General features: G+C 45.4%; 1 protein-coding gene across 5 annotated transcripts in view; it reads left to right on the top strand.

The window, feature by feature from the left end:
- The window catches only part of RNF19A (ring finger protein 19A, RBR E3 ubiquitin protein ligase), a 146,171-nt gene that overhangs the window by 61,631 nt on the left and 66,638 nt on the right, over positions 1–17,902 (top strand). For all 5 annotated transcript variants that reach the window (XM_033933133.1, XM_033933132.1, XM_033933130.1 and 2 more), the window contains one exon: positions 13,036–13,198. In XM_033933133.1, coding sequence (XP_033789024.1) covers positions 13,036–13,198 — 163 coding nt within the window. The remainder of the gene's footprint in view (positions 1–13,035; positions 13,199–17,902) is intronic.

Consider the following 17,902-nt stretch of genomic DNA (forward strand, 5'->3'; position numbering starts at 1 on the left):
TATTTTTTCCAAAGCCTCATTCTCATCCTGGAGAATCAACTCTTCATACTCTGGACTGTAAACGTGTTTTGGCCTTCTACTTGGAACGCACCAAATCACATAGAATTGCTCCTCAACTTTTTGTTTCCTTCGATCCAAATAAGTTGGGCCATCCTATTTCTAAGCGTACCATCTCCAACTGGATGGCGGCATGTATCTCATTCTGCTATGCCCAGGCTGGATTACCCCTTCACAGTAAAGTCACAGCCCATAAAGTCAAAGCAATGGCAGCTTCAGTAGCTTTCCTCAGATCTACTCCTATTGAGGAAATTTGTAAGGCTGCTACTTGGTCCTCGGTTCATACCTTCACTTCTCACTATTGTCTGGATACTTTCTCCAGATGGGATGGACAGTTTGACCAAACAGTATTACAAAATTTATTCTCCTAAATTGCCAACACTCCCACAATCCCATTCTGGTTAGCTTGGAGGTCACCCATATGTGAGAATACCTGCCTGCTTTTCCTGGGATAAAGCACAGTTACTTACCGTAACAGGTGTTATCCAGGGACAGCAGGCAGCTATTCTCACAACCCACCCACCTCCCCTGGTTGGCTTGCAGCCGAGCATAGATAAACTCTCCACTCAACTATCAGCCTTGGGGGAACAACTTGCAGAAACAATGCAGCAGACCAGGGAATTAGAGCAGTGACTGTCAGATTTGGAGGATGGTTTGAATAACGCAACCTCCTGACTTGCAACATTGGAGAAATCTATTAAAGAGTAGGCAGACAAAATTGATGATTTGGAGAATTGCTCCTACCAAGAGAATCTACGTATCATAGGTTTGCCTGAACAAATCCTGAAGCCAAATCTGCCTACCTTATTGGAATAATGGCTAAAAACTGAGCTTGCACTTTGTAGTTTAGTTTTCACGTAGTATGGAATCGTTTCTTGGAAGGCTTTAAAACAAGGACATGGGCCTTGAAGGTGCAGCGTTTTTGAATGGGTAGCTAGTGCAGGGGTAACATGGTCGTGGATGCCTAGGTTTTTCCAGAAGGTGAATTACAGCGTTTTGCACCCTTTGGAGGTGGGACAGAGTTTTGTTAGGCAAGCCCACTAGTAGAGTGTTACAATAGTCTGTGCGGGATAGTACAAAAGCGTAGAGTAGTTGGGCAAATTCGGGTTCTGAGAAGTATGCACATATGGTTTTTAGCTGGCAGAGGTAGTAGAGGTAGTAGAAGGAGGATGATACTAGTTTGGATACGTGATCTGTCATTGATAAGTTAGAGTCAAGAGTTACTCCTAGGCTGCGGATGTTGTCTTTGGGTGTAAGGGTGCTTGTGCCCTAGGAAAAGGACGGAGGGGGGTCTTTGTGGATCCAGAGAAGTTTTGTCTTGGATTCATTTAACTGTAACTTGTTCCTGGTCATCCAGGTTTTTATTTCAGTTAAACAAGATTGGAAGTTATAGATTTGTGTGTCTTGATGATGGCCTAGGGGAAGATAGAGTTGTAGGTCGTCAGCGAAAGAGTGGATTCTGATTCGGTGTTTTCCCACTATGTCCCATGTTTATGTCTTCCAAATGTTATTGCTATATCTTACAAGGGTAGATGAGAGATACATTAATAACTGTATTCAGTTATATGTGTGGAATGTCAATTGCCCATGTTTAGCAATTCAAAGATTATGTATTCCAGTAGATTTAAGTGACCTAGGCCTACTAAATCTTAGGTATATAACTATTGCTTGTGGGATGCATCATCTAAATCACAGTTCTTCAACCACCGGTCCGCAGAAAATTTCTGCCGGTCTGCGCAGGGCTGGCGAGATCAAGTCGGCAGTTAAATTTCCTGCCGACTGCGGTTCCTCCCGACTGCGGTTCCTGCTGACTAATGTTCCTCCCAGCCTCAGGCGATGAAGATAGGCTGCCAATGTCGGGGCCTTCCCTCTGTGATTCTCACCTGTTCGGAAACAGGAAGTTGAAACAAAATAAGCGGGACTCAGAGAGTGAAGGTCCCGACATCGGCAGCCTGTCTTGATCGCCGCCCCTGCCGAGTTGCTGAAAAGGGCCACGGGGAAGTTGCGATTAGAACGGAGAGAGCTGCAGATTCAGATGCAGGTGGAGGGAGATGGTCAGCGTGTGCGAGCAAGATCCTGGGGAGCCTTCACAGTGGCTGTCTCCCCTCCCACTAGCTCTCCTATTTGCCAGGGCAGTGATTTACCGGCAACTTCCTGCAGGCAAGTACTGAGAGCTGCTGGAAGGGGAGGAAGCCCCTGTAGGAGGCTGGGAAGGTGCTGGATAAAGGGAGAGCTGTTACTGGACTTGAAGGGAGTTAGAAGGAGAGATGCTGCTGGGAGAGGAGGAGGGAAAGGGATGGGAAGAGAGTTAATGTTGGATAGAGGGAGGAGGGAAGGGAGAAGAAGGAGAGATGCTGCTGGGAGGGAAAGGGATGGGAAGAGAGTTAATGTTGGATAGAGGGAGGAGGGAAGGGAGAAGAAACAGCTGGCAGGGAGATTACAGGAGGGGAAGGGGGTCAGGGTGGAATGGAGAGATCAGATGAGGGAAAGGGGAGAGAGAGGAATAAGAAAGTAGAGAGACATTGATGCTGGAAAGGGGGTCAGCAGAGAAATGAGAGAGGGATAAAGATGCTAGATCTGATGTAGGAGAGATAAAAATGAAGAAGGCAGTGAAGCTGGAATGAATGATGTAAAAAGGAGAGAGGAGGAACAGGCTGGATGGACAGGGAAAAGGGGCATAGAAAGAAGTCAGATGCATATGGAAGGGGGATAGGGCAGACATTGGATGGAACGGGCAGATGCTGGAAGGAAAAGAGTGAAAAGAAGATGAAAGCAGACACCAGAGACAACAAAAGGTAGAAAAAAAAATCATTTTATTTCTATTTTGTCATTAGAATATATCAGATTTGAAATATATATCCTGCTAGAGACATTAACTGGGGACTGCAGTATTTTGTTAGCATGATATTTCTATGTAGCATTCTATAATAACTTGGCTTGTTCAGTTTTCTTGATAGTAGAGGGGATATATGTGAAGGGGAGGGGAGATGGGGGTTTTGTTGGTCCGTGCTCTGTATATTTGTATTTATAAAATCACAATTGTTCAGAATATTGTTTCTTTTTATACTTTAATAAAATACGTTCAATATAAAATCATAATTGCGGCTTGTGCAGATGGGATCAGATGGTTTGCGGGGACCGAGCTCGCGGAGATGGGGCGTAAACGGGGTTTTTAAATTTTAGTCCTAGTAGTTTGCCGGTCCACAAAATAATTCTTTTATTTCTGCCGGTCCACGGGTGTAAAAAGGTTGAAGAACACTGATCTAAATGACTGGTTCCGTCGTCATAAATATTTCTCAGTGCCGATTTGGAACTTTTCATTTTAGGCGCCACTCATGCGAGTTGTTAACTTCATTCAATCAGTGGACTCATAAATCCAGATAAATGGAACAACTTAATAGTTAGGACACTGGTCTTTGACCTAAGGGCCGCTGCGTGAGCAGACTGCTGGGCACGATGGATCACTGGTCTGATCCAGTAGCGGCAATTCTTATGTTCTTATAATTTTGGAAGTGGATGTATAGGAGGCATTGGCTCTCCTTTTGCACTACACTCTACTTACCAATTCAAGGCAATCTAGCATTTCCACCAGGCATTGATTGCGCCACTTTTCAGAAATGCAACTGGTGGCCTTAAATTTCTTCTGCAAGTCCTTGCAGAAGAAGGCAAAATGAAACCCTTTTCTGACTTAAAATCTGAGTTTCATTTATTAGAGGAGGACATTTTTGCATACATGCAATTTAGCCATTACATAGGTTCTCTACCCTGGCAGGCTTTGTTGGAGGACGTGCAAGACATACTTTCAACGGCATATACATTTGGAGTACAGGGCAAGGTCCCTTTGGCTTTTTATCACAAATATCTACAAGGCATGGTGACTGAATGGATTATGGTCATCTAGCAACAACAGCTTGAGGGTCGGATCTCCAGTTGCCTATATTAGCAGAGTTGATATGCTCATATGTTATAAGCATTCACAAGTCTTCTCAGTCTGCAGTTTATTGGGAGCAGCAATATAAATTTGTATTGCTGTTATATCAGAGTAAAGCAAGTAAAATAGGCCTGGCCACAGATGGATCTAGTCAAGCAACCTCTTTAGGGCACATGATTTGGACTTGTGCAATAATTTATACGTTTTGGTACCAACTGCTAAGGTGGATATCTCTGAGATGGCACTGTATTTTGGTGTATTCCAAAATATTATTTGGAGAATACTCAGTTTCTGCATCCCTTCTGACAGGACTAAAATGATTTTTGCAGAAAGCAGCATTACTCACCATGAGGACTATTTTATATGTATGGCTTTCTCTTGACCCTCCAATGCATTCAGTGTGGCATTTTAACATGAGTACCTTATTAAAAATGGAGCATTTGGATGTGAGGGATATGTCTTTGGAACTGGGACATAAGTTTCAAATAATATGTGAACCATTGTGAGTGATGCTGCATCATAGGGCGAGAAGTCGTATATTGAACTGTTGAATGACAGTAAAGAACTTTGGAGTTCAATTTTATGCAGATCTTTCTGAGTAGTCATCTGAAATTGAGGGTGGAAGGGTAGGATAAAAGTGGAGAGGTTGTATTAGAATTCCATTGCAAGGTTGAAAAAAATTTTGTATTGTGCTTGGTCAATTAGTTTGTATCATTTTATAATGATGTAATGGTAGTTTTTTTAATAACAATAAAATTGATATAAAGATTTTGTTGTAGACTCCTGATGCTGGCACTGTGCGCCGAAACATGGCTCATGTTGAGTTAGTAAAGACTTGTCTCTTTTCATTGAAGCCCTTTGTGCTTTTTTATGTTTTTCTTCAGCCTATGCACATCTTCTTTTACCAACATCTTTCTCTCTCTCCATATTACCAATCTGTTTCTTGAGGCCTGCTGCTTGTAGCCTACATTGTGCCCACTAATATTGCTCCTGTAGCTGATAAAATAAACTGCTTGGGTTTTTTTTGGGGTTTTTTTTTTTTTTTTTGGGGGGGGGGGGGTCAATTTTTTTTTCCTTTTCCAGTTTCCTATGGACCACCATGTTGGGAACAAGTGGCCTAAATCATATTGAATGTCAACCTCATTATTTCTAACTAGTTGACAGCCAGTGAAATTCACTTGTTCATTCTCAGTGCTCTCCTGCTAAGTGCCCCTCCCCTCCCCAGCTTTCCTTCAGGACCAAGCTCCATCTCAGCATTCAGATTCCTTCCTCCATCCATTTGTTACATCTTAACCTGAGTAACTGCCCCCCCGGCATCTTTTTTTTAATCCCTCCACACATCTTTTTTTAATTGCTAGCGCTCCTGCCCCTCCTACTGGACGGCTGCCTCCAAGTCCTCTTCTTTTGCAGGTGGCAGAGTGGCACAAGGCGGGCGCCAACTGTTCGTGCACATGTTTGGTCCGGCTCCACTCCCTGAATGGCTGCCGTCAGTTCTTGTGGCAGCCATTCAGCGAGTGGCGCTAGACCAGACAGGCGTGTAAATAGCTGTCGTGTGCCGCTCTGCCGCCCACAAAAGAAGAGGACTCGGAGGCAGCTGTCCAGTAGGAGGGACAGGAGCACTGGATCACCAGCAATTTAAAAAAAGGTGTGTGTGGGGGGATTAAAAAAAAGGTACCGGGGGGGGGGGGGGGGGGCGGTATTTGCTCCGTAAGATGCACCCTTATTGCCACCTACTTTGGGGGGAAAAAAAGTGCATCTTATGAAGAGAAAAATACGATAAGTACAAATGCATATTTAACACCTACATCGGTGCAAAGACATGGTACAGCCTCCTGATAACCTTCAAAACAGAACCCTGTTTTCTCTAATTTCTTTCAAAATCTAAGACTCTATTCTTCGAGACAATTTTCTCCATGACAAAGGTAGCTTGTTCCACCTCAAAGATCTCCCCCTCATCCAATGTAATCTCTGCTTCCAATGTCTACTCATCTCATCCCTCTAGAAGTCTCTTCACTATCTCCCTCACTGCCTCCTGTACTGTCTCCTCACTCCTTAATTCTTCTCTCTTTTTACCATCTCTTGAATTGTACATCGCCTTGAACCTATTTTAGTAATAGAGCAACTCACAAATTGTAGATTAGATTTTTAACATTTTATATGTGGTACTCTGGTTTCCTCCAATCCTACGGCCGTATGACACTCTTCTAGTCCACTAGTGTGTGACTTTTTGGTCCCATGGTTCTGATTCCCTGCAGACATGCACTGTGAAGCTAATATGCCATTCTTGTACAATCCCACTCGATTCCTGGACAAGTGGGTTATGCATCTATGGTTGCCAGACAGCTGATAGGAAGCCTCATTTGTATAATGTTTTCAGCCCCTCCCCTCTTACTTCAGGACTGCCCTCAGGAATCCAGTTGCATTCCTACAAGCTAAACAGTAGGAGCTTGTCATGCCTTTCTGCTGCAGAGGTTCCCAGTGGGGACAGCTCTGGCTGTGGGAGATCTCAGCCTTTGAGGACAAGTCTTGTTTCCATGGGGTTAGCTGCCTGGCAGTGAACTCCTTGGACAGCCTGCTCACCCTAGGTTCGTCCACTAGTGGGTTTAAGCGCAGGTTGCATGGATCCTTGGAGGTGTATTTGGGATCGGGGCCGACTGCGTTTCTCCACCAGGTCACGTCCATGAGAGTTTCCATTAGTGGTTGAGGTTTCCAGCTGGTGATGCTGGGCTGGAGGGGCAGTGAGAAGACCAGCAGTACAGTTAGCATGCTTGTTGAAGTGGAAGATCTCCCTGTAAGTGGTTTCAGCTTCCTTTTCTGCAGCATCCAGTGCAGCAGAGTACATAGATGACAGCCTGTTTTCAGCAATTTTGGGAGGGTCTCCAAAAGTGATTTTGTGCAGTTTGGACATGTCTTGCTCCCCCCCCCCCCAAAAAAAAAAATAAAAAAAAATCCCAAAATCGTCATGTTGTGGGGGTTCCTGTGCTTTTCCAGGGCTGGGTTTTTTTTAAAAAAAAAATTGAAAATTACACGTGCGGTGACCATCTTAGATTTTCCTGATTTAAATTTAATGGGGGGGGGGGAGGGGGTTCCTCTCAGATGGACTTCTCAGGGCAAGATTCTGTGGATTCATATCCTATTTGCTGTGGATGGCTGTCTGGTGAATGGCTGTGTTCCTTGTGTGCTGTTGCGTTGGAGGGAGCCTAGGTTCCCTCGTCCCCTGAATGGGGTCCTGCTGCTCTTTTCAGGTGGGGACATCCTGAAAAGTTGAAAACGAGCCCTGCAGACATCGCTGTTGCGGTCCTGGTGAAATGCAGACAAAATTTGTCTAAAGCACACAAGTCCTTCAAAAGTTCAAAGAAGAGTCTGCAGGAGTTGGCTCCTGCCTCAAGAGGACAGGTTTTCCCCTGAATTAATTAACTTAATTTATCAAGCTTATTTGGCAAAGTAAAAGGCGCCTTCCCAGGACACAGGTATTAAATCCAGTCTCTCCGAGGTGTCCCACATTGTTTTGCCGGCTGATGACACAGACGTGCTGGATGCCCTGACAATGCCTTTGCTGTCAGCACTGCCATGGGAGATCTTTTAACGCTTGCGGATTTCCAGGATTTAGCTTGGTTTGAGATCTCGGTGAGGATCCACGGTGCGGAGATGTTTATTTTTCAAACCCATGACCCTGGTTGGTTTGATCTCCGCGCCCTCCAAGAGTTGAAGTTTGGTCAGTCAGCTTCAGCAGAATGCTCTTATGAGTAACGAAAATCCAGAGTCTACCACCTTCCTTGATCATTCGGACATAGTTAAGATGTTCATGGACATTTGAGGGGGGGGGGGGTGCCTGAGGGTCCCTTAAAATGCACCAGAGCCATGTCTAGGCTCTACCCAGTGGCGGACACTTTTAACCAGCACTTTGCATCCCTGAAAGTTGAGTCTTCGGTGGCACAAGTTACTAAGCACACTTCTCTTCCCAGTTTCTGGGGGGGGGTAGTGCTGAAGGATGCTCAGGACTGAAGAGTGGATTTTGTCCTTAAGTGCCTATTTGACTCAGTGGCTGCCGGGCTGTAGGCAGCGGTGGCTTCTTCTTTTGAGGCCAGAGCTTGTCATTCGAAGCTCCACCATGATGCTGACACTATCGTGATCCAGAATCTCACCTTTCTGTTCTCAGGGGTAGATTATATGGTGGATGCCTTGTATGATAGTTTCACAGTGTTTGCCAAACTGTCAGCCTATTCTGTTTCCCAAATAAACACAAAGCGGATCACTTCAAACTGCAATCAACCCATAATATAATAAGAGGAAGCCTGCAGCAGGAGCGCAATTAATTTACGGAGTTCAGCAACATTCCATCATCCCCCAAGGAAGGCCTGGTTAGGCTGAAACGCTCTTGATAAAGGAGAGCGTCGGGTGTTTATTGAAACATTCAACCAATGTTGGAGCTGGCAAGTTGCCTTTTAAGCTAAGTATTGCTGTTTCTTCTTTGTATTTAGGTGTTGTGTTTGGCACTAAAGATATACAACTTAAGCTGGACACCAAGGAAGTTTACAATTAAGGGTGGGAAGGAGGTCTGATGTAGATGATTATACGGCACTTTTCAAATCCAGGATAAGGACTTGAAATAACATAAATGTTATAAGGGGTTCAATGTACTGAGTTGTTGCCTTTATATGATACTTCAACCTCCTAGTTAATACATTATTTGGGAGAGCATTTGAAGAGCTGGGTTGCTGCATGAACAGCTTGAAAAGGATGTTATTCATTTTGCATTGATGTGTAAAAAATTTTCTTTGAATAATTGACATTCTGTTATCCATAGGAACCCCTTTTTTTCCTATTAAGCCTATTCTGTTTCGGCACGTAGAATTTTATGGATCCATCAGTGGTCCGGTGACTCCTCTTTAAGGCGACCCTGAGTAGATTGCCTTGCTGAGGGCAATTGCTGTTTAGCAAAGGTTTGGATGACCTTATGGCTAGTGTGCAAGAACATAAACCCAAATCCTGGCTGGATAATAGGCCCGGATCCTCCTGGGGATCGAGGCACCCTAGCTTTCTTCCCTTAAGACGTGCCCATCAGTACTAAGGGAGCTCTTAAGGGCAATATTCTTCTCCATCAGTCAAACAGAGGTTCAGTGGTTCCCAGTGCCAGCCATCGACGGAGCTGTCCGGCTGCAACTTCTAAGAAATAATTCTGACGCCAAGCCCCTGGCTGCTTCTCTGCAGATCATGGGAGGGGGGCAGCTCTCAACTTTTCTGGCAGAGTGGAAGGCCATAACCTTGGACCATTGGTTCCTGGAGGTTCTTCGGGTTGGCTACAAGCTTGAGTTGTGGTTTTTTTTGTCCCCTGGCAGAATTTTTTTCTGATCTCTCCTGCGGGGAGGCCGGAGAAGGTGGCCTGGGTGGCGGCCACAGTATACAGATTGCTGGACATTGCGGCCATAGGGCCCATTCTTGAGCACAACTTGGGTTCTGGTAGATATTCGATATACTTCTTCGTGCCAAGGAGAGGCTTCGAAGATGAAGGCCTAGACCTGAAAGCGGTCAATACAGCCCTAAGAGTTCCTCATGTTTGGATGGAAACAGTTCAGTTGGTGATCATCTCTGTGGCTCCAGGAGAATTCTTAGCTTCTCTGTACCTGACGGAGGCCTATTTCCATATTCTCATCTTTCCAGAACACAGGAGGTATTTGAGGTTCCATGTCATGGAAGAAGCATTCCCAGTTTTTGGCACTACCCTTCGAGCTGGCGACAGCGCTCAGAACCTTCACCAAGGTGATGGTGGTGGTGAAAGTTCACCTGTGAACTCTAGGAGTTCTGGTTCACCCATATCTAGACAACTGGTCGATTAGAGCCCTAGTGGAGTCCGAGGGGCATAGGGAGGTTCACCAGGTTGTCCAGAGCTCTACATTAGCGCCTGGGCTGGGTGATCAACTTCTGAAAGAGTCACTTGTAGCCGACACAGAACTTGGAATACCTGGGTTTGCTTCAACACAGGTATGAACAAGGTGTTCCTGCCCGCAGCATGCCAGGTGAAACTCCACCAACAAATCAGGGATTTTTCTGGCCTCTCCGGTCCTGACGGCCTGGCAGTATCTTTTGGGTCCATGGTGGTGACGATTGATGTGGTTCCTTGGGCCAGGACCCGCCTGCGTCCGCTGCAGGAGGTGCTGGAGTCCGTAACGGGATCCGTTGCATGTCCGCCTCCCTTGGATGGCGGAGGCTCGGAGCAGTCTCACCTGGTGGTTGACTCCCCTCTCCTTGTCCAGGTGACTTCCTCTCCAGATATCTGAGTGGGTGATCCTGACGACGTATATCAGTCTCTTTGGCTGTTTGTTTGGACAGTCTGGTTCAGGGCCGGTGGTCCTCCACTGAAAAATAATGATTGATCAAATGTCTAGAGCTTCAGGCGATTTGGCTCTCTTCCACTTCGCGCATTGTCTCTAGAATTAATCTGTGTGAGACTTCTTGTACAATGCCATGGCAGTGGCTTACATCAGTCGCTGGGGAGGGGGGGGGGGCACCAGGAATACCTCTCTGAACGTGGAGGCCCAGCTTCTCTTCCAATGGGTGGAAAACCACCTGATGGCGCTTTCAGCAGTGCACGTGGCTGGGGTGTACAATGTCCAGGCGGATTCTCTCAGTCGTCAGACTTTGGACCCTATCACGAAGAGCATTTGGCTGCATAGTAGAGCACTGGGGTAACCCCATGTTCAACCTCATGGCATCGGCAGTCATCAAGAAAGCAGACTGATTCTTCAGCTGCTGTTGTGAAGCCGGCAGCAAAGGCTTGGATGTGCTGGTGCAGCCTTGGCCCCTGGAGGGTCTTCTTTACATTTTTTCACCCATGGCCCATGATCAGCTATCTGCTGAGACGGATTGCATCTCAAAGAGATCGGGTGATTCTTGTAGCGCCCAACTGGCCGAGGCGACCGTGGTATTTATTTATTTATTTATTTCATTTTATATACCGTTCTCCCAGGAGAGCTCAGAATGCCACCCTGTCTGCAACTGGACCAGGGACTCAGACTTCAATGTCATCCTCGTATTCTCACACAGGCCTCAATTACACTTCAGGTCTGGACTGCTTTAGTCTTATGGTCTGACTGTTCAGTGTGTGGCCTTAGTTTGCAGGGGCTGTTCTTTAGCCGTGATTGCCATGCTTCTCTTCAGCAAAACAAAGTCATCTATGGCAGCCTATGCAAAAACTTGGAGATGTTATCAAGCATGTTGTGTCCAGGAAAGCATTGATCAGTATGTACTGTTGGTACCTCTAGTACTGGAGTTCTTTCAGGACGGACTGCTTCCTTCAGGATGGCTGTAGCTTCTCTTAGTGTCCAGATTGCCAGTCCCTCCTGCCTGGGTCCTAAGCCTCTGAGAGCCTCCTTGGCTGCTCATCTGGACATAGTTCGCTTCTTGAGGGATGCACTGAGGCTTTGGTCTCCGCTGCAGCTCCCCTGTCTGACTTGGAATCTCGGGTCTCTGGTTTGTCCGCCTTATGGACCCTTGGAGCAGGCATCCTAGATGGATCTTACTGTCAAAACCGTGTTCCTTTTAGCCATTACTTCAGCCTGCAGGGTTTCTGAGTTTCAGGTTTTATCCTATTGGGATCCCTTCCTTAGGATTCCAGCGTGTTTCTGAACACTGTTCCCTCCTTTCTTCCAAAGGTGGTCTCTACCTATTACGTTAACCAAGAGGTTCGACTCCCTACCTTTACTCCCTCCAGTTTGCGGGAGCTGGACCAGGTGTTGCTGTTGTTGGATGTGCACAGGATCTTGTGTTGGTATTTGGAGGTTACAAATGAGTTTCGGGTTTCCGACCATCGGTTCTTACTATTGGCCTGGAAGGGCAGGCCAGCTTCAAAATCCATCATTCTGGGATGGATCCATGTGGCTATTTCTTCCGCCTACATAGCGGCCAGAAAGAAGCCCCCTCTTCAGTGCGGGCTTATTCTACCAGAGGCATCTCTTCCTCTTGGGCAGAGTCTTCGGCAATCTCTTTGCAGATTTTCAGGGCTGCTGCCCATTCCTCTTTGCATTCTTACTGGATCGTTGTGGCATCCAAGCAGGGTGCTGCTTTTGGTTTCTCTGTTTTGGCAGCAGTCTCATCAGTCCCACCCTGTTTCTTTGGGACTACTTTGTTATGTCCCACTTGACCAGGAATAGAGCATGATTGTACAAGAACGAAAGATTAGGTTCTTACCTTTGCTAATGTTCTTTCTTGTAAATCCATGCTTTATTCCTGGAACCTGCTGATTTGCTGATTGTCTACCTTAATATATACTGGTAAGCTGGACTTATGTTTTTTGACCAGCCTTTCTAAGTGTTAAGTACTTTGCCTTGGGGGTGCCTAGTGTAGTGCCCCCCTCAAGTAGCAGACTGTGTTTCTTTATAACATGGTTTATTTCAGTTTTATTCAGTTTATTAACTTTTTTGATTGTTTCAATTGTTTATGATTGATATGATATTTCATGTTATGAGCAGATTGGACTGATTTGTCGGAGAGTTTCCCCACACCCCTCCTTTTGTCTGTATCTTTGCTTTTATATGAACTGGATCCTTGAGGGCAGTCCTGAGGTAAGAGGGGAGGGGCTGAAAATATGTGAATGAGACTTCCTACAAACTGTCTGGCAACCATAGATGCATAACCTACTTGTCCAGGAATAGAACGTGGATTTACAAGAAAGAAGATTAGCAAAGGTAAGAACCTAATCTTTTGATATCCATTGAAGTATTGCTTTGCAGTATGCATATGAATTCAGCCTGTTCTCAACAACCCCTACATTACCTTTATCTGTCTCTGGATAATATATTTCTTGATAAGAATCTTTTTTCACTAGGTTGACTGACTGTCACTTTCTTGTTTTATAAATCTTGTGAATTTACTGACACTGTGAAACTACATTGGAACAGAATTTTTTGAGACATTGCATAAGATGAAATTAACTACATGAAATATTAAATCTTGATTTATTAATTTAATTTTAATTGAATAGACTTTTTATCCTTCTTTGTTCAGTGTTATGGAAAAAAGTTTATTTACTTAAATATCTTTCCCATTAGCCCATCTGGTTGTACATTTTGGGGCAAAAAGCCATGGAGCCGGAAGAAGAAAATATTATGGCAGCTTGGAACACTTGTTGGTGCACCTGTGGGAATTGCCCTAATTGCTGGAATTGCTATTCCTGCTATGATTATCGGCATTCCTGTGTATGTGGGGCGTAAGGTAAAGTATCTTACATTTCATGACAGTTTAACTTGAATTAAAAGTAATAAATATATTATAACAACTGATAACTAAAATCTGTATCACTAAAATGTGGTTCTGGTGCAAAGTACATATGAGTCCTAACAGTAGGTGATATTCCCAAATTCATGATATGATTGCAGAAGGATAAAATTTACATTCTTCAGCTTCGCCTCCTCCAGTGCTCTAGAGCCCCCTTCCATTTTTTCCTTACTATATGTAAGTTGAGAAACTGATTCTTACCTGTTCTGATATCTTTTTCTTATTTATCAGGGTTTTTTTTTTCCTTCAAGTTCAAGGCTTTTGGTACTGAAGAGGGTCCCTAGTAACCCTGGGGCAGCTTTGCCTGGAGAGGACACAGACTCTTTGAAGAAGTCTGCAGCTGACAAGGCAATCCTCAGGGTTCTGGTCTGTTTCCTTTGAAGCTAGCTCGCATCCTGATTTATCAGGTACTTGAGCGTAGGCTGTTTAGCCTCATTGTCAGTTCAGCAGGGCTTAATGGGTGCTGGCTGCGTAAATTCCTCCCTCTGCTCACGTATAGATTCACAGAGGTTGAGGTCTTGGTCGGGTTTGGTTGTCTAGCAGCTTGAAGATCCCAGCTAGTGGAGTTGGTTTGCTGATTGAGGTAGTGTCTTCTCCAGTTCCAGTTTTGGTGACATCTGAAACAGGCTAGCCAACACAGACAGTGAGTACTGTCTATTGAAGTCTATGGGAAAATTGTGGGGTGGGGGGGGGGGTCTGATTTTTGCTGGTTTTAAGTATTTCTGGGGCTGTATCTAGGGTTCCCCACATCCAAAAACCCCTTCCCAGAATTTTTTGACCCTTTAGTGGATGTTTTTACCGTGACCATGCTGCTGTGGCGGCCATCTTGGATTTTTCCAACTTTGTCTCCATTTGCCTCAAAAACCCTTTGATTTCATTCAAAATAACTTGGGATGGACTCCTCTAGTGGAGATACCTTTATATTATGCCAGATTTGAGATGGATGGCCAGCAGAACAGCACGTGTGGGGTACATGAGGGAGGGGCGGGAGTCTTGGGCTTAGCCCCTTCTGGTACCCTTAAGACTGGGAGATCTTGGAGAACTCATTGTTCCGGCAAAGGAACACTTCAGGAGACTTTGGAGGATGACTATATTCCAGAAAAAACTGAAAACCCCCTCTTTTCGATACCTAATCTCCTTTTTCTCTCTCTTCCTCTTTCCCTCTCCTGCCTTCCTTCTCCCCCTTCTCTTCCTGACCCCCTCCCCTATCTTTATGTCGCCTTGAGTCCATATAGGTATGTGCGACGCATAAATATAAGATTAGATTAGATAGGGTGAAGCACAGGTGCATGGAACCAGTGGAGCCCAGGAGATGGCAAAGAGCATCCCTGAAGGGGGAGCCCCTGGTCAGGAATTTACCCTGGAATTCATGAGTTTGCTTTGGAAAGCTTATTTAAATTGTTGGGGTTCTCCTGTACCTGGGAGGAAGCAAAGGTGGTGATAATAATAACTTTATTTTTATATACTGCAATACCACAAACAGTTCAGAGTGGTTTACAGAGGAAGAGACTGTGCTCTCCAAGTGTGCTCTCTCTGGCATGAGATTCCTAAGCAGGAACCAGAGGACCAGTCAAAGACTGGGGGGGTTTGGAAGTTGGATTCCATGCCTTTACTATTCCAGAGCAAACCATTTCTCCTGGGGAATTCAGGGATTCATACAGAGATTGGAAGTCAGGAGACTGTAGCCCCCCTTGAGGAGTTAGAGTATCCAGGAGTATGCTGCCTATTTGAGGTGACGGTGTTGATGGAGCCAATCCCTCCTGCCATGCAGCACACCCTCGTGCCATGCCACCCCCCTGCGCCAGGCACACCGGAGCCACTGCCCCCCCCCTGAACCTACAAAAAATGGCAAGAGAGATGCCCACCCCCTCCTGCCACCGGATGCCCACCCCCACCCCCCCTTCCATATCTTCTTAGACTCAAAAACCTCCAAGTCAGCTAACACTAGTGACTTAAAATCCAACACTAAAGCATCCACAGGTCCTGAAAGTACCAATATACTCTTCTCTTTAACCACAAAATGATCCTGGAAATTATCCTCAGCAAAAATATGCATCCTCAATTGTAGCTTACAAAATAATTTCTCCAAATTAAATGTCATTTGAAATGAATCATACCGTTTTAATGGGAAAAATGAAAGACCCTTTGATAGAACTGTCACCTCTTGTTGTGACAGTTCTTTAGAGGAGAGATTAATCACTCCACCTCTATTCTCCTCTGTAAACAGGTGATTGGACCATCCTGTTTGCCTCTCCAATTCCCTCTGCGGGGCTGAGTTACTCTTCTTAATGTCGACCATGTCCAGATAGATTTGTATGGCTATTTCATCTACGTACATTGGTTGTGGTAAACAGCAGTTAATTTTTTTGAGAGCACAATCTATGCTCTCAAGGTATGGTGCCTTTGTGGGCAGAGACATGAGCAATTGCTCCTGATGAAATTTGTAGAACAGCTACATTTACAAAATTTTATAGGGTAGACGTGGCAGCAAGGGAGGATACCGCCTTTGGGTCCTTGGTGTTAAAGCAGGCTCATCTGTCCTGCCCTAGGATCAGGGAATTGGTATGTCACCCACTGTCAGGACTCCTATGCCCTTTGCATCAGAATGGAAGATTAGGTAGTTATCTCAATAATCTTCTTTCTAGAATAAGAGCATAGGAGTCCTAACACCCTGCCCTGTCAGTCTGGAGATCGCCTGCCTACTGTTCGGTCAAATAGAGATGTCCAGAACTGGAGATTGTCTTCTGTCAGTCAGATGATTAAAAAAAAAGGAAAGAGAAAAAAGTGTAAAGCAGCATGTGAGGTTCTACAAGCTCCATAAGGTTAATGCTGGTTGCATTTTGATGGGTGGTTGCTGCTCATTCTACCTAAGTTGTTTAACCTTGTTAATTATTTCTTTCAGAGCAGAGCAGAAATGTTTTAGTGGGGAGACTCCATTTCCCCTCTTTCTTATATCTCTGTTTTAGTGCTAAACTAAAACTTAATTTTATAAACCGGGTCATCAACCAGAAGGAGCTTGACTCAGTTAACAGTAATGTAATACATAATACATAAACATAGAGGAAAAAGTAGACTAAAGTGGATAGTTTCCAAAGTGTTTAGCGAACAAGAAGGTTTTCAGGGCTTTCCGGAATAGAGCGAAGGGACCTAAACTTCTTAGAGCAAGTGGTAAAGCATTCCAGAATTCTGGTACAAACTGAAGCCGCTATAGCACTAGAGAAGGAGGCAGAGCTGAAGAATGTAAATTTCATCCTTCTGTATTCAACATGCGAGTTTGGGAATATCACCTACTGTTAGGACTCGTATGCCCTTATTCCAGAAAGAAGGTTATCAAGGTAAGTACCTAATCTTCCCTAATATTTTCTTGAGGAAAGGTGAGAATTATGATTAACAAACATAAATTTGTTCAGTTCTTTAAACAATATGTAATAATACCATTAGATGTTTCACTTCACCTATCATGGGTCAAACAGTAAAAATGTTAAGTTTAGATGCTGAAGGAGGTGCTGGAACTAATCATATCAGTTCCATTTTGCTACTGATTAATAGAGATCTACTGATAATAGAGATAGGACAAGCAGGCAGGTATTCTCACTAATGGGTGACGTGATCCAACAGAGCCCCGATGCGGACGCTTCTTTGAAGAAAAACTCGAAGTTTCGAGTCGCCCGCACCGCACATGTGCGAGTGCCTTCCCGCCCAGACCAGGGCGCCTCTCCTCAGTTCTTACTTTTCTGCAGAGCCGAGAAGTTCGTCTTTGACCCTCTGTGTGAAGTTTTCTTCATTTGTGCCTTCTAAGTCTGCGGTTTTGGTTTTATTTGATCCGAATCGCTGACTTTCGTCGTATTTTATTGTTTAAAAAAAAAAAAAAAAAAATTTCATTGTTCCGTTGGACCGGGCAGGCCATGTGGCCGCAGCCCCGCGGCTTCGATCTTGCGGCGGAGCTTTTTCGGCCTATGTCCCGGCCTATCACTGGTTTTAAAAAGTGTGACAAGTGCCAGCGCGCAATTTCGCTGTGTTCGGTGTCTCGGGCCTGAACATCTCCCGAAATCGTGCCGACCTTGCTCCACACTCACTGCACGTGCTTTCAAGTGCCGTTGCGTCTTGTGGGAATCGCTGTTCATGGAGTCCTCGATGGAGCCATCGACCACGAAGGGACCTTCGCCTTCGACATCATCCGCAACTCCACAGCCTACCACCTCTGCGGCGCCGAGTCTCATCAAGCCCGCCTCGTTTGTCCCGGCTCAGACTCCGGCGCCTGCTGCGATGCCTTCCTCAACCTCCTCAGGTCAGGTAGCCCAGCAGCCCATTCCCCTAGTAGCGTTAAAAGTGCCCAAAGCCAAGTCCAAGCACTCACACACTGCTCCGAGGGAACGCGAGGCCCGCGCAGGTGGTCCCATTTCAGATGCGGATCCATCCTTACCAGCCTCGTTCCAATCCATGTTACAGAAGAAATTCATCAAGCTCTTTACCACGATGGGGCCTCAGCTTCTTTCCCAAATCCAGCCTGGGCACGTGGAGGCCTCCCACGGGGTCATGCCCCCTCCAGTGCTGCAGCGGGGAACACACTCTCAACAGGGAGCAGAGTCTCTGCAAGTGTCTGGTCTGGCAACAACGCATGCATCGCAAGGAGCAGAGTCT

This window comes from Geotrypetes seraphini, chromosome 2 (assembly GCF_902459505.1).
Source record: "Geotrypetes seraphini chromosome 2, aGeoSer1.1, whole genome shotgun sequence".
NCBI classification, from domain to species: Eukaryota; Metazoa; Chordata; class Amphibia; order Gymnophiona; family Dermophiidae; genus Geotrypetes; species Geotrypetes seraphini.